The following is a 15897-nucleotide window of genomic DNA, read 5'->3' on the forward strand; positions in this document are numbered from 1 at the left end:
CACTCTAAATATAGTATTTTACAGTACCGTAAAAGTACAATAAATTACCGTACAGCACAATTCATTGTCTGTTATAAGAACTCAACCCAGTGTATCTCTGCCAGTAAGACTTCTTACATCAAGATCCAGTTCCATGAGGCGGCGTAGTCCTCCACAATCTTCATCCCAACCTCCTTAGCATCCACCAGACCTGTGATGCCACTGCAGGAGACAATGGCCATTATAAAACTGCCATAATTACAGAAATGTTTGTGTGTGTGTGTGTGTGTGTGTGTACTGTATGTGTGTGTGTGTACTGTATGTGCCTGCATGCATGTATACACACATCCACATGCATGTGTGGGTGTCTTTGTAACTCACTTGGCGGCGTCTCTTAGTTCAGTCACACTGCGGGCTTTGTCCAGGGCATCTTTGAAGTGGGTTCTTTTGGCCACCGTCAGGGTTCCATTCAGAGTGATGAAGTCAGGGAAACATCGCTGTAGGACTAGTGGACAAGATCATTCAGTATCAGGACTTCTTCCTTATTGCCCACCAGTTGCTGTCATTTTTTTTGCTGTACTTACATGGTCTGCTAGGCACAATCATTGATGGACAGTCCTCGTCTCGTAACACTTGTGCAACAGGCTTAAAGCAAAAAGAGGAGAAGTGTCAGTCATGTCATACTAATTGTCGTTACGCTCTGTGAACAGAAAATTACAAAAGTGTTAAAACTCTGTCTTTAATTCATAATCTTTAACACAACGCAGCACAATTCAGTAGCCTGGGTGTGAGGTATTTGTATTTATTATAGATCCCCATTAGTTCCTGCCAAAGCAGCAGCTACTCTTCCTGGGGTCCAGCAAAATGAAGGCAGTTTATACAATTTTAAAACATTACAATACATTCACAGATTTCACAACACACTCAGGACCCTACTACACCACTACCACATATCTACAGTACTAAATCATACATGTGTATGTATAGTGCGTATGTTATCGTATGTGTATGTGTATGTGTGTGTGTGTGTGTGTGTGTGTGTGCGTGCATGCGTGCATGTGTGTATGCATGTTTCTGTGCCAATGTTTTTGTTTTTTTATCTGTTTTTTAAATAAAATTGTACTGCTTGCGTCAGTTACTTGATGTGGAATAGAGTTCCATGTAGTCATGGCTCTATGTAGTACTGTGTGCCTCCCATAGTCTGTTCTGGACTTGGGGACTGTGAAGAGACCTCTTGTGGCATGTCTTGTGGGGTATGCATGGGTGTCCGAGCTGTGTGTCAGTAGTTTAGACAGACAGCTCGGTGCATTCAACCTCTCATAAATAAAAGTAGTGATGAAGTCAATCTCTCCTCCACTTTCAGCCAGGAGAGAATGACATGCATATTATTAATATCAGCTCTCTGTGTACAGCCAAGGGCCAGCTGTGCTGACCTGTTCTGAGCCAATTGCAATTTTCCAAAGTCCTTTTTTGTGGCACCTGACCACACGACTGAACAATAGTTAAGGTGCGACAAAACTAGGGCCTGTAGGACCTGCCTTGTTGATAATGTTGTTAAGAAGGCAGAGCATCATCACTTTATTATAAACAAACTTCTCCCTATCTGAGCTACTCCTGCATCAATATGTTTTGACCATGACAGTTTACAATCTGGGGTTACTCAAGCAGTTTAGTCATCTCAACTTGCCTAATTTCCACATGATTTATTACAAGACTTTGTTGAGGGTCAGGGTTTAGTGAGGGTTATGTTCCAAACACAATGCTTCAGGTTTTATAAATATTTAGGGCTAACTTATTCCTTGCCACCCACTCTGAAACTAACTGCAGCTCTTTGTTGAGTGTTGGTGTAATTTCAGTCGCTGTAGTAGCTGACGTGTATAGTGTTGAGTCATCCGCGTACATAGAAACTCTGGCTTTACTCAAAGTCAGTGGCATGTTGTTAGTAAAAATTTTAAAAAGCAAGGGGCCTTAACAGATACCCTGGGGAATTCCTGATTCTAACGGGATTATATTTGATAGGCTTCCATTAAAAACACCCTCTGTGTTCTGTTAGACAAGTAATTCTTTATCCACATTATAGCAGAGGGTATAAAGCCATAACACAAAAGTATTACAGCAGCAGACTACGATCAATAATGTCAAAAGCTGCACTGAAGTCTAACAATACATCCCCCACAATCATTTTATCATCAATTTCTCTCAGCCAATCATCAGTCATTTGAGTAAGTGCTGTGCTTGTTGAGTGTCCTTCCCTATAAGCATGCTGATATTCTGTTATCAATTTTTTTTACAGTAAAATAGCATTGTATCTGGTCAAACACAATATTTTCTAGACGTTTACTAAGGGTGGGTAACAGGCTGATTGGTCGGCTATTTGAGCCAGCTTTAATATTCTTGGGTAGCGGAATGACTTTAGCTTCCCTCCAGGCCTGAGGGCACACAGTCTCTAGTAGGCTTAAATTGAAGATGTAGCAAATAGGCAATATCGTCTGCTATTATCCTCAGTAATTTTCCATCTAGATTGTCAGGCCCTGGTGGCTTGTCATTGCTGATAGACAACAATAATTTTTTCACCTCTTCCACACTGACTTTACGGAATTCAAAAGTACAATTCTTGTCTTTCATAATTTGTTTCGATAATACATGGATATGTAGTGTCAGGGTTTGTTGCTGGCATGTCATCCCTAAGTTTGCTTATCTTGCCAATGAAAAAGTAATTAAAGTAGTTTGCAATATCAGTGGGCTTTGTGATGAATGAGCCATCTGATTTAATAAATGAAGGAGTCGAGTTGGCTTATTTTCCCAAAATTTCATTTAAGGTGCCCCAAAGCTTTTTACTATCATTGTCACGTTCTGACCTTAGTTATTTTGTTATGTCTTTGTTTTAGTATAGTCAGGGCGTGAGTTGGGTGGGTTGTCTATGTTCGTTTTTCTATGATTTGGTATTTCTGTGTTTGGCCTGGTATGGTTCTCAATCAGAGGCAGCTGTCAATCGTTGTCCCTGATTGAGAACCATACTTAGGCAGCCTGTTTTCACCCTTGAGTTGTGGGTTTTCTGTTGAGTGTTTGTATCTGCACCAGACAGAACTGTTTCGGTCGGTCACGTTGTTGTTTTTGTTCAGTGTTCATTTACTTTATTAAAAAGATGGACACTTACCACGCTGTGCATTGGTCCTCACCTTCTTCCACCACCAACGGCCGTTACAATCATTCTTTATATCATTTATCTTTGTTTCATAGTGTAGTTTATTTTTCTTTTAATTTCAGCTTATTTAGGTTGTTCCTGCTTTAGACAACTAGTCGTTGTTACACGCGATGAAATTAGTTCACACTAACAGTACACACTTCCAAACAGTGCTACGCCTACATGCATACCTTTGTTGGGTTGTTGAATCCTGGTTTGCAGAACAGCCTGTAATATTCCCAGGGGGCTGCAGTGATTTGGTATTGCAACTGCATATCTGTGTAGGTTGCAAATCTGTCCGGGCACTTGGAAACACACATCTGAGGAAGTATTGAACACACTAATGAATACCCAGTAAGCTGATATGACACCCTTTTTTAAAGGCCCCAACGCAACCGTTTTTATATCAATATCGAATAACTTTGGAGCGACAATTAAGTTCTTTACTGTCACAGATTTCATAAAAAATGGACAAAAATGGCTTTTTAGCAAACAACTATTTCTCAAGCTAGAATTTTCCTCGGACTGTCTGGGAGTGGTCTGAGTGGGGAAGGGAAAACTGACAACTAGCTGTTATTGGCAGAGAGGTTTGGAACTCTCTCTGTTATTGGTCTTTTAACCAATTCACTTCATGGTGAGGTCACCATGGAAAGCCGGAACTCCCACCCATGCAAACCTGCTGATTAGAAGGCTCTGTGTAGATTGTATTTTCAACCAGCAACTATTAGGAAATAACACTGATATTTAGTTTTTGTTTTTTACAGTGTTTGTTTCATCAGCTGTTGTACAATAAGATATAAAACAAATAGTTTGACTGCACTGGGCCTTTAACAATAACTCTACCTATGTACTCTGAGTCAATATTGTTATTGACCAATATGCTATGAATACCTGAGTGGTGGGACACTGGAGGTTGATGAGGACAGCAGGGTTGGCACATTTCAGGATATTGAAGTAGAACAGTATGGATTTTTTTCTATAGAGAGAAAAAAAAACATTGACACAGTGCTGATACAGTATTAGCACTAGGTGGCTGTAGAGTACAGAGCACACATTTAAAGAAAAGTCCTCACATACAATGATGTAACAGTCCCACATACAATGATGATAAAATGGTCAACTATCTCTTCCCTTCTGTTCTTAATATCTCAATGCATTTTTGGTGAATTTCAGGATGATACTCTCCAGTATTTCAGTATAATGGTTGAGATGGTGTAGTCTCCCCCCGACACGTGTTCCAGACTAAACTCCATCGTAATCCTTTAAGCCTGGGAGAACAACACAGTGCTAATTATTAGCGGATGAGATGTGAGGGCCCTAGCTAGCTGGGAGTAAACACACTACTCCCTATCTCACAGCCCGGCTCCACAAACAGCCTTATCACCGCTCCGCAGCCGCCACTAAAGAACTACTTTAATCATTGCCAAGGTTACAGCCTGTCAATCACACTTGAGGTTTATGAGGGGAATTCAACACCGAGCTGTTTAGTGTGGGGATCCAGTACCAGACTTTTGATTCAATGGGTTGGATTCTGTTGACAATGGGAACTGTGTGTGTGGGGGTGAGCTGCCTTTCAATTGTAATGGTCAATATAACAACATTGAAGCACGCAGGGCTAAGATAAAGAACCAGCCAATGGCCCAGGGGGCTACGCTTGGGCTAGATTGAAGTTAACATTAACAACATATCTAGGATCAGATTATCCTACACTGAATTCAAGGGGATGAAAACCTATTTAACCCTGTATCAGTGGTAGGGGGGAAATTCTACTAAATTCTACATTAATATCAGCAAATTGGGCACAAGGGAATTATCATTACCTCAAATTGTTCACAGGTATGTCCCTAGGGCTGTGTTTACATAGGCAGCCTAATTCTGATCTTTTCCAACTAATTGTTCTTTTGACGAATCAGATCAGATATTTTGCCATTAATTGGGCAAAAGATAAGAATCGGGCTGCCTGTGTAAACACAGAGATATCGAGATAGTCGGAAGTCTACATACACTTAGATTGGAGTTTATTAAAACTCGTTTATCAACCACTCCACAAATGATCTTGTTAACAAACTATAGTTTTGGCAAGTCGGTGAAGACATCTAATTTGTGCATGACACAAGTCATTTTTCCAAAAATAGTTCACAGACAGATTATTTCACTGATATCTCACTGTATCACAATTCCAGTGGGTCAGATGTTTACATACACTAAGTTGACTGTGCCTTTAAACAGCTTGGAAAATTCCAGAAAAATTATGTCATGGCTTTAGAAGCTTCTGATAGGCTAATTGACATCATTTGAGTCAATTGGAGGTGTACCTGTGGATGTATTTCAAGGCCTACCCCCAAACTCAGTGCCTCTTTGCTTGACATCATGGGAAAATCAAAAGAAATCGGCCAAGACCTCAGAAAAACAATTGTAGACTTCTACAAGTCTGGTTCATCGTTGGGAGCAATTTCCAAATGCCTGAAGGTACCACATTCATCTGTACAAACAATAGTACGCAAGTATAAACACCATGGGACCACGCAGCCGTCATACCCCTCAGGAATGAGACGCATTCTGTCTCCTAGAGATGAACGTACTTTGGTGCGAAAAGTGCAAATCAATCCCAGAACAACAGCCAAGGACCTTGTGAAGATGCTGGAGGAAACGGGTACAAAAGTATCTATATCCACAGTAAAACGAGTCTTATATCGACATAACCTGAAAGGCCACTCAGCAGGGAAGAAGCCACTGCTCCAAAACCGCCCCAAAAAAAGCCAGACTACGGTTTGCAACTGCACATGGGGACAAGATTGTACTTTTTGGAGAAATGTCCTCTGGTCTGATGAAACAGAACTGTTTGGCCATAATGACCATCGTTATGTTTGGAGGAAAAAGGGGGAGGCTTGCAAGCCGAAGAATACCATCCCAACCGTGAAGCATGGGGGTGACAGCATCATGTTGTGGGGGTGCTTTGCTGCAGGAGGGACTGATGCACTTCACAAAATAGATGGCATCATGAGGGAGGAAAATGATGTGGATATATTGAAGCAACATCTCAAGACATCAGTCAGGAAGTTAAAGCTTGGTCACAAATGGGTCTTCCAAATGGACAATGACACCAAGCATACTTCCAAAGTTGTGGCAAAATGGCTTAAGGACAACAAAGTCAAGGTATTGGAGTGGCTATCACAAAGCCCTGACCAATCCAATAGAACATGTGTGGGAAGAACTGAAAAAGCGTGCGCTAACAAGGAGGCCTACAAACCTGACACAGTTATACCAGCTCTGTCAGGAGGAATGCGACAAAATTCACACAACTTATTGTGGGAAGCTTGTAGAAGGCTACCTGACACGTTTGACCCAAATTAAACAATTTAAAGGCAATGCTACCGAATACTAATTGAGTGTATGTAAACTTCTGACCCACTGGGAATGTGATGAAAGTAATAAAAGCTGAAATAAATATTTTTTTCTACTATTCTTCTGACATTTCACATTCTTAAAATAAAGTGGTGATCCTAACTGACCTAAAACAGGGAATTTTTACTGGGATTAAATGTCAGGAATGGTGAAAAACTGAGTTCAAATGTATTTGGCTAAAGTATATGTAAACTTCCGACTTCAACTGTACCTGGTTAATCAGTCACTACAGCAATTACTTACGCGTTTGGGGTACCCTTCTGCCCACAGAACTGTCCGTAGCTGTCTGTAGGGTAGATCACCTTCCTGGGGTCACCGTGTAGCCACGCTAGAGAGAGAAAAGGGAGGAGGTAGAAGGATGGAGAGAAAAAGAAAGAGAGAAACCAGTGAATTAATTAATCACCCTCTTGTATCATTACCAAAATAAAAGACCGAAAATGGAAAGTCTCTTTGCACGACAGAATGAAATCGTATTCCCATTCCCTGGATCTAACTGATTCTTTTGTGTAGGATAATCTTGATGTGTTCTTCAGCTCCTGTGGCAGGGTTTTAAAGACAAGGTCATTGTGTGTATTTTAGTGCCTCTCTACTGCTGTGGCTGAGTGTTGACAGGAGTCGATAGTGTTGGCCTAAAGCATAATCCCTCTTCTAAGGCTTGTTTTCCGCATCGTTTACAGCACTGTTCAGAAAGCGTACAGGAAAGGAGATAGCTGGATTTCCCTTTCTAAGACACCATATGTGTGTATGTGTGTGTGTGCTTGCGTACCTGCATGTTTATCTGTGTCCTTTCGTTGGGATCAATAGCAGTACCTTTTTTCCATGAATGAAAGCCTGTCACTGACTACCTCTCTCTAAGAGTCTGACTGACTAATGGGATCGTTGATTCCTGGCTGGCATTAAATGAGTGGCAGGTAAATGTACTTCACTGCACAGTCTGTATTGTCGCCACATCAAAACTGATGTTTACAACTCACTCCGCGCAGTAAGTACAGTATTCATGTTTTCACCCATGTCTTGGCTCTTTCCTTACCCATTAGGGTAGAGAGTCACCCATCCACAATGGGGTATCTGTAATGCGTCTGTACAGTATCTGAACTACTTAGTGAATGCTGATGACAGACGGATAGAGAGATAGAGAGTGGACTGGCATGTAGGGACCTGTAGATACACTCACCGGACAGTTTATTAGGTGCACCACCCCGTTCACAAAAATGGTTCACTCCACGTGACAGTGAATCACGTGGCCGTGGCATGCTATATAAAGCAGACAGGCATTGAGGCATTCAGTTACTGTTCAATTGAATGTGACCTAAGTGACTTTGAGCACGGTATGATCGTCGGTGCCAGGCACGCCGGATCCAGTATCTCAGAAACATCCACCCTCCTGGGTTTTTCACCAATGGCGGTGTCTAGGGTTTACCGAGAATGGTACGTCAAACAAAAAATACAGTGACTTGCGAAAGTATTCGGCCCCCTTGAACTTTGCGACCTTTTGCCACATTTCAGGCTTCAAACATAAAGATATAAAACTGTATTTTTTTGTGAAGAATCAACAACAAGTGGGACAAAATCATGAAGTGGAACGACATTTATTGGATATTTCAAACTTTTTTAACAAATCAAAAACTGAAAAATTGGGCGTGCAAAATTATTCAGCCCCCTTAAGTTAATACTTTGTAGCGCCACCTTTTGCTGCGATTACAGCTGTAAGTCGCTTGGGGTATGTCTCTATCAGTTTTGCACATCGAGAGACTGACATTTTTTCCCATTCCTCCTTGCAAAACAGCTCGAGCTCAGTGAGGTTGGATGGAGAGCATTTGTGAACAGCAGTTTTCAGTTCTTTCCACAGATTCTCGATTGGATTCAGGTCTGGACTTTGACTTGGCCATTCTAACACCTGGATATGTTTATTTTTGAACCATTCCATTGTAGATTTTGCTTTATGTTTTGGATCATTGTCTTGTTGGAAGACAAATCTCCGTCCCAGTCTCAGGTCTTTTGCAGACTCCATCAGGTTTTCTTCCAGAATGGTCCTGTATTTGGCTCCATCCATCTTCCCATCAATTTTAACCATCTTCCCTGTCCCTGCTGAAGAAAAGCAGGCCCAAACCATGATGCTGCCACCACCATGTTTGACAGTGGGGTTGGTGTGTTCAGGGTGATGAGCAGGGTTGCTTTTACGCCAAACATAACGTTTTGCATTGTTGCCAAAAAGTTCAATTTTGGTTTCATCTGACCAGAGCACCTTCTTCCACATGTTTGGTGTGTCTCCCAGGTGGCTTGTGGCAAACTTTAAACGACACTTTCTATGGATACCTTTAAAAAATGGCTTTCTTCTTGCCACTCTTCCATAAAGGCCAGATTTGTGCAATATACGACTGATTGTTGTCCTATGGACAGAGTCTCCCACCTCAGCTGGAGATCTCTGCAGTTCATCCAGAGTGATCATGGGCCTCTTGGCTGCATCTCTGATTAGTCTTCTCCTTGTATGAGCTGAAAGTTTAGAGGGACGGCCAGGTCTTGGTAGATTTGCAGTGGTCTGATACTCCTTCCATTTCGATATTATCGCTTGCACAGTGCTCCTTGGGATGTTTAAAGCTTGGGAAATCTTTTTGTATCCAAATCCGGCTTTAAACTTCTTCACAACAGTATCTCGGACCTGCCTGGTGTGTTCCTTGTTCTTCATGATGCTCTCTGCGCTTTTAACGGACCTCTGAGACTATCACAGTGCAGGTGCATTTATACGGAGACTTGATTACACACAGGTGGATTGTATTTATCATCATTAGTCATTTAGGTCAACATTGGATCATTCAGAGATCCTCACTGAACTTCTGGAGAGAGTTTGCTGCACTGAAAGTAAAGGGGCTGAATAATTTTGCACGCCCAATTTTTCAGTTTTTGATTTGTTAAAAAAGTTTGAAATATCCAATAAATGTCGTTCCACTTCATGATTGTGTCCCACTTGTTGTTGATTCTTCACAAAAAAATACAGTTTTATATCTTTATGTTTGAAGCCTGAAATGTGGCAAAAGGTCGCAAAGTTCAAGGGGGCCGAATACTTTCGCAAGGCACTGTAACTGCATCTTGGAACACACAACTCGTCAATCTTTGTCACGGATGGGCTATTGCAGCAGATGACCACACAAGGTTCAACTCCTCTCAGCTAAAAACAAGAAGAACAGAAATATTATAAAATTCACAAAAAAATCCATGCCCTGAAGAATTCAGGCTGTTCTGGAGGCAAAGGGGGGTCCGACCCAGTACTAGATGGGTGTACCAAATAAACTGGCAGGTGAGTGTAAATAGTATAGTTGCCCCTACTCTACAAATCAAAGAGAATCAGTAATTATGCTGAATTAATTATATACTGTATGGTGTCAGACTAATCTTTTTATTATGGTCCAAGAGTACTTTAAATCAGCACAGCCAGAGGCTTCCCCCAAACCACACATGATGCATCTGGGGTGAGAGAGAAAGTGTGTGTGTGTGTGTGTGTGTGTGTGTGTGTATGTGTGTGTGTGTGTGTGTGTGTGTGCGTGCGGGTGTGCGAGTGTGTGCAAGAGAGAAAGAAGTGGGTTGAGTGAGCGTGTCTGAGAGGATGAAGTTCTTGTGGATTTTTTTTTGTGTTGTAGAGAGGGTTGGATTGGAGTAAATTGTAGTAAGGTGTGTGTGTGTGTGTGCACGTGCTCATGCTTGTGCGCATGCATCCATCCTTTTTTTGTGCATGTGTGTACGGTGTTTGCAATGACCGTCTGGGTGAGTGAGTTTGCAATGACTGAGTGAGTGAGTTTGCAATGACTGTCTTGTGTGTGTGTGCGCGTGCGTGTAGTATGTGTGTGTGTGTGAGGGTGGGCTCTCCTCTCCTGGTAGCATGAGGTCATTTGTAGCTGGCAGGCGGGATGAAGAGTAAGGAGTGACTTCATCATCGCTCCAATATCAAGAGCTCTACGCTCTATTGGTTATGACTGCCTGCATCCCTTCTGCTCTTCAAAGGATGATATCACACTAAAATATGAGACAAGAGCTACAACATGCCATTACCGAGGAGAACTCATACTAAAATATGAGATGGAATGGCTGTGGCACATTGAAAAAGGATGAACTTGAGTCTAGAGGACTGGGCTGCAGCGTGGACAACTTAGATTATAATGGGTCTGGATGACACGGTTCAATAATGACATTGGAAGGAATAAGGCCAGTTGGGCGGTTAAAGGTCATGAGTCTCTGGTGGCCAGTTCTGAGTAAGCTGCCAAGCATGAATACGTCTATCATCTGTCTCAAAGAAGGGTTGGGATTGGGAAGCTCCTCATCTCAATGTTTCAGAAGCATATATATATATATATACTTAAAACACTGATGCCTGCATTCACTCGTCTTATTCTGAAAACTGGAGGAAGGTATTTGTGTGCTAAGTTACCAAGGCCATTCTGTGGTTTAATTTGACTACAGGACAGTTTGTTTCTATTGTGTGCTACTAAGGACTACAATGTAGGTTTGAATTGAATGATGCCCTATGTTCTCAAAGGCAATGTCACAGTATATATATATATATATCTGTCCCTTTTCCAACAAAAAGACCCCTTGCTGAGACTGTCTGAATCAAAGGGATTTTTGAACAAAGGGCCTCTAACCCCCTTTTCACTCTCTCCCTGGCTGTCCTTTGCAGCATATCACCTCTCTATTTCAACACTGACCAGATATCAGTCATAACCCAGCTTTCTAGAACCGGAATCATAACACAGGAATGCTATATTTCACATTTCTACGTTTGATCCTTCTCTCTCTTTTCTCAACGATTACGGCTCCCTCTTACTGAGCTACTGTTGGGCATAGGGAGTAGGGCTGCCTATAACGTTTGTACCTAGTGGTGATGGTAATATAAGGGGAACAGTTGATTGCATCAATAAGTATTCAGAATGGAAAACGCATATCTGCTAACAGGGGAAATTGTAGAGCACAGCATTCATAGTAATTAGCAGCTTGTACTCGATGTTTGAAGCAACTTTACCTTCAGTGCAGAGTCACTTCTAAAACTACACTTTCAATTTGCTGGCTGCTTACCATTTCTGAGATCATTACTATGAGAGAAGGTACAGAACTTTTGAAGCAGAAGCAATCATTGACTGATGGATTGATCTTTACCAGAACAGGGGAAGAGGAGAAGAGGAGAGAGGGATTAAAATGCAAAATAAAAAATGAGAGAGGCGATAAGAAGCACTTCATAGAGCTGTGGGGCATGAAACATTCATTTCTACCAGAGGTGCTGTGAACGTCTTCGCATTCTGTCTCTGTGAATAGAACGGATGCTACACACTTATCTTTTTATTTCTCTCTCTCTCGCCGGCTCTTTTTCTTTGTATCTCTCTACTGCACACTCTATGATGGCGATGTTTACTATGTCTCTCACACTTGCTACTTCTTTCTCTATTTCTCTCACACACATACGCGTGCGCACACACACACACACACACACACACACACACACACACACACACACACACACACACACACACACGCGCACACACGCGCACACACACACACACACACACTCTTTCTTGTTTTTACCCTTTTATCTTCCTACTCCACCATCTAAACCCCAGTAGCTAGTTAGAAATGAATGGTATTCTGTTTAATCTTTTCTAACACAGCGCTGAGTATTGAGCGGTGGGTTTTCAGAGCCCTCTGTGATCAAAAGGTTAATCTGCTGACTCGCACTCAGGGGGACAGTGTGTTTGGGTTTAGGCCAGTGTGGCATCACTGCTTTCAAAGAAGATTTCTAAACACAAGGCTTCTCATGTAGCAGCTCCCTTTACATCGCTTGTTAACACTGTTTTGTTTTGAAAGGACCAGAAATTTGACTCAACTAGGACGATGAAATAAGGGATGGATAGAATTTAACAGAATGGGGACCTGGAGGATAATGGAGGGTCATGCTTTTTCAATTTCAGTCAGGGCGAGGGTTTAGTACTGTTTTAAATCTAGTCAAGGGGAGGGTTTAGTACTGTTTTAAATCTAGTCAAGGGGAGGGTTTGGTACTGTTTTAAATCTAGTCCAGGGGAGGGTTTAGTACTGTTTTAAATCTAGTCAAGGGGAGGGTTTGGTACTGTTTTAAATCTAGTCAAGGGGAGGGTTTAGTACTGTTTTAAATCTAGTCAAGGGGAGGGTTTGGTATTGTTTTAAATCTAGTCAAGGGGAGGGTTTAGTACTATTTTAAATCTAGTCAAGGGGAGGGTTTAGTACTGTTTTAAATCTAGTCAAGGGGAGGGTTTGGTATTGTTTTAAATCTAGTCAAGGGGAGGGTTTAGTACTGTTTTAAATCTAGTCAAGGGGAGGGTTTGGTATTGTTTTAAATCTACTCCAGGGGTGGGTTTAGTATTGTTTTAAATATAGTCCAGGGGAGGGTTTAGTACTGTTTTAAATCTAGTCCAGGGGAGGGTTTAGAACTGTTTTAAATCTAGTCAAGGGGAGGGTTTAGAACTGTTTTAAATCTAGTCAAGGGGAGGGTCATGCAATTTGTAATTGATTACATTTCAATATTTCTCAGTGTTTTAGAATTAGTCGCTATATATCGACGTGTGTCCAATACCGCCCCTCATCTCTCATTCTTCGCTGGGCGTGCAATACCAAGTGAGCCTATAGACTATTTAGTGAGGTCTCAATAAATGATCCATAGCCTATAGGCTAGGGGCTACGAAGTGCGTGCTGGGAGAAGCAAAGAGCAAAGTTATATTTCTAAGATAGCTGCTGGCATGGTGTAAATAAAACTAAGCTGCATTACACACGGTGGTTACTACGCAATGGGTATTCCAACCCTGAGCCCCGGGCCTGCTCTGCTTTTGCTGATCAAATGTTTGTGTGTGTTCTGCCTAACCAATGGTTGTGCTGTGTAGGCCTACGGTGGCAGTTCAGTAATTTGTGATTAGGTCTAGTCCAAAAATTATTGCGCGAGGACTAGCCTATACCCTATGTTCTATTCAGTTTGAGAAGGAGAGCGCGAAGATGGAAAGGAGGACCGGTGGCTACTACTATAATAGATTTTTATTAAAAACAATATGTTTCTTGCCCATGATATATTTATCAGAGTTATTGGCCTCTTAATAAGACAGATTCGAGATATTAACACTGTGGTGCTGAAAGTTGAAACAGCAGCCACAGCACAATCCATCGGAAATGGACAGCTAATGTTGCTGAAAGTAGGCAAATTATAGTAGGTATAATTAATTAAAACGGGTCTTCATTTGAATTAGACTTTACTAACAACAAGAGGGCTTTGTGTTGGAGCCTATTTCTTCCTATTTAAGAAATAAGAGGTAGGCCTACCTGTTTGACAGACGAAATCTAGCTATAGGCTGCTATATCCATATCCATCCATTTGTCGGTCAATTTCTCCACCCACCATGCACTCTTTAAATAGCCTACCTACGTGTCAGTGAAGGGCTGTTAAGTTAAAACCAAGACTCGAATTGAGGGGGTATGAGAGGGTATGCCATAGATCTTTCTTTAATGAAAGAAAATGGCAATCACTGGCCTACCACGTGTTATCTTAAGATTTGGAAGAAAATAAAACGGATCCGATTATATAAAGGGATCAATAACAGCGATTTGGTCTGCGATACTTTATGCTAGAAACAAGCTGTAAAATACCCAGGAAAGACGTGACTCTGATGCATATGGGGATATCATTGTTTAGTTTCTTTGACATTCAGAGGCTGAGCTACAACCTTCTAAAAACGAGGAGACAAAACATTTACTTTGCTTGGGACGTAATCTAATTCTGTCACTATCCATTGATTAAGCTATTCACTTTCTGTACAATAGAAGATGTTTAAACTCAGACAGCTTTTAGGGAAACACTTGTGACCTTCTCTTGTTGGGTTTAGCAAAGGAAGAAGAGTAGCCAGCAGTTAAAGCTTATATTTTTCTGCTTCGGTAGGCCAACTCTGTCTGGGGTGGAAAGGTAGGCCTACACTGTCTGGGGTGGAAAGGTAGGCCTACTCTGTCTGGGGTGGAAAGGTAGGCCTACTCTGTCTGGGGTGGAAAGGTAGGACTACTCTGTCTGGGGTGGAAAGGTAGGCTTACTCTGTCTGGTGTGGAAAGGTAGGCTTACTCTGTCTGGTGTGGAAAGGTAGACCTACTCTGTCTGGGGTGGAAAGGTAGGCCAACTCTGTCTGGGGTGGAAAGGTAGGACTACTCTGTCAGGGGTGGAAAGGTAGACCTACTCTGTCTGGGGTGGAAAGGTAGACCTACTCTGTCTGGGGTGGAAAGGTAGGCCTACTCTGTCTGGGGTGGAAAGGTAGACCTACTCTGTCTGGGGTGGAAAGGTAGGCCAACTCTGTCTGGGATGGAAAGGTAGGACTACTCTGTCTGGGGTGGAAGCCAGCAGTTAAAGCTTATATTTTTCTGCTTCGGTAGGCCAACTCTGTCTGGGGTGGAAAGGTAGGCCTACACTGTCTGGGGTGGAAAGGTAGGCCTACTCTGTCTGGGGTGGAAAGGTAGGCCAACTCTGTCTGGGGTGGAAAGGTAGGCCTACTCTGTCTGGGGTGGAAAGGTAGACCTACTCTGTCTGGGGTGGAAAGGTAGGCCAACTCTGTCTGGGGTGGAAAGGTAGGACTACTCTGTCTGGGGTGGAAAGGTAGGCTTACTCTGTCTGGTGTGGAAAGGTAGACCTACTCTGTCTGGGGTGGAAAGGTAGGCCAACTCTGTCTGGGGTGGAAAGGTAGGACTACTCTGTCAGGGGTGGAAAGGTAGACCTACTCTGTCTGGGGTGGAAAGGTAGACCTACTCTGTCTGGGGTGGAAAGGTAGGCCTACTCTGTCTGGGGTGGAAAGGTAGACCTACTCTGTCTGGGGTGGAAAGGTAGGCCAACTCTGTCTGGGATGGAAAGGTAGGACTACTCTGTCTGGGGTGGAAAGGTAGGACTACTCTGTCTGGTGTGGAAAGGTAGACCTACTCTGTCTGGGGTGGAAAGGCAGGACTACTCTGTCTGGTGTGGAAAGGTAGACCTACTCTGTCTGGGGTGGAAAGGTAGGCTTACTCTGTCTGGGGTGGAAAGGTAGGCTTACTCTGTCTGGGGTGGAAAGGTAGGCTTACTCTGTCTGGGGTGGAAAGGTAGGACTACTCTGTCTGGGGTGGAAAGGTAGGCTTACTCTGTCTGGGGTGGAAAGGTAGGACTACTCTGTCTGGGGTGGAAAGGTAGGCTTACTCTGTCTGGGGTGGAAAGGTAGGCTTACTCTGTCTGGGGTGGAAAGGTAGGCTTACTCTGTCTGGGGTGGAAAGGTGGGCTTACTCTGTCTGGGGTGGAAAGGTAGGCTTACTCTGTCTGGGGT

The 15897-nt window shown here is 42.7% G+C and overlaps 1 protein-coding gene across 1 annotated transcript in view; it reads right to left on the reverse strand.

Moving 5' to 3' along the window:
* The window catches only part of LOC112260375 (choline transporter-like protein 5-A), a 100963-nt gene that overhangs the window by 6036 nt on the left and 79030 nt on the right, over positions 1 to 15897 (reverse strand). Inside the window, exons 4-9 of the mRNA XM_042328663.1 lie at positions 6812 to 6896; positions 4055 to 4139; positions 3355 to 3483; positions 564 to 624; positions 361 to 484; positions 118 to 201 (exon numbers count right to left, since the gene is read on the reverse strand). Coding sequence (XP_042184597.1) covers positions 118 to 201; positions 361 to 484; positions 564 to 624; positions 3355 to 3483; positions 4055 to 4139; positions 6812 to 6896 — 568 coding nt within the window. The remainder of the gene's footprint in view (positions 1 to 117; positions 202 to 360; positions 485 to 563; positions 625 to 3354; positions 3484 to 4054; positions 4140 to 6811; positions 6897 to 15897) is intronic.

The sequence above is a fragment of the Oncorhynchus tshawytscha genome, linkage group LG10, assembly GCF_018296145.1.
Source record: "Oncorhynchus tshawytscha isolate Ot180627B linkage group LG10, Otsh_v2.0, whole genome shotgun sequence".
NCBI classification, from domain to species: Eukaryota; Metazoa; Chordata; class Actinopteri; order Salmoniformes; family Salmonidae; genus Oncorhynchus; species Oncorhynchus tshawytscha.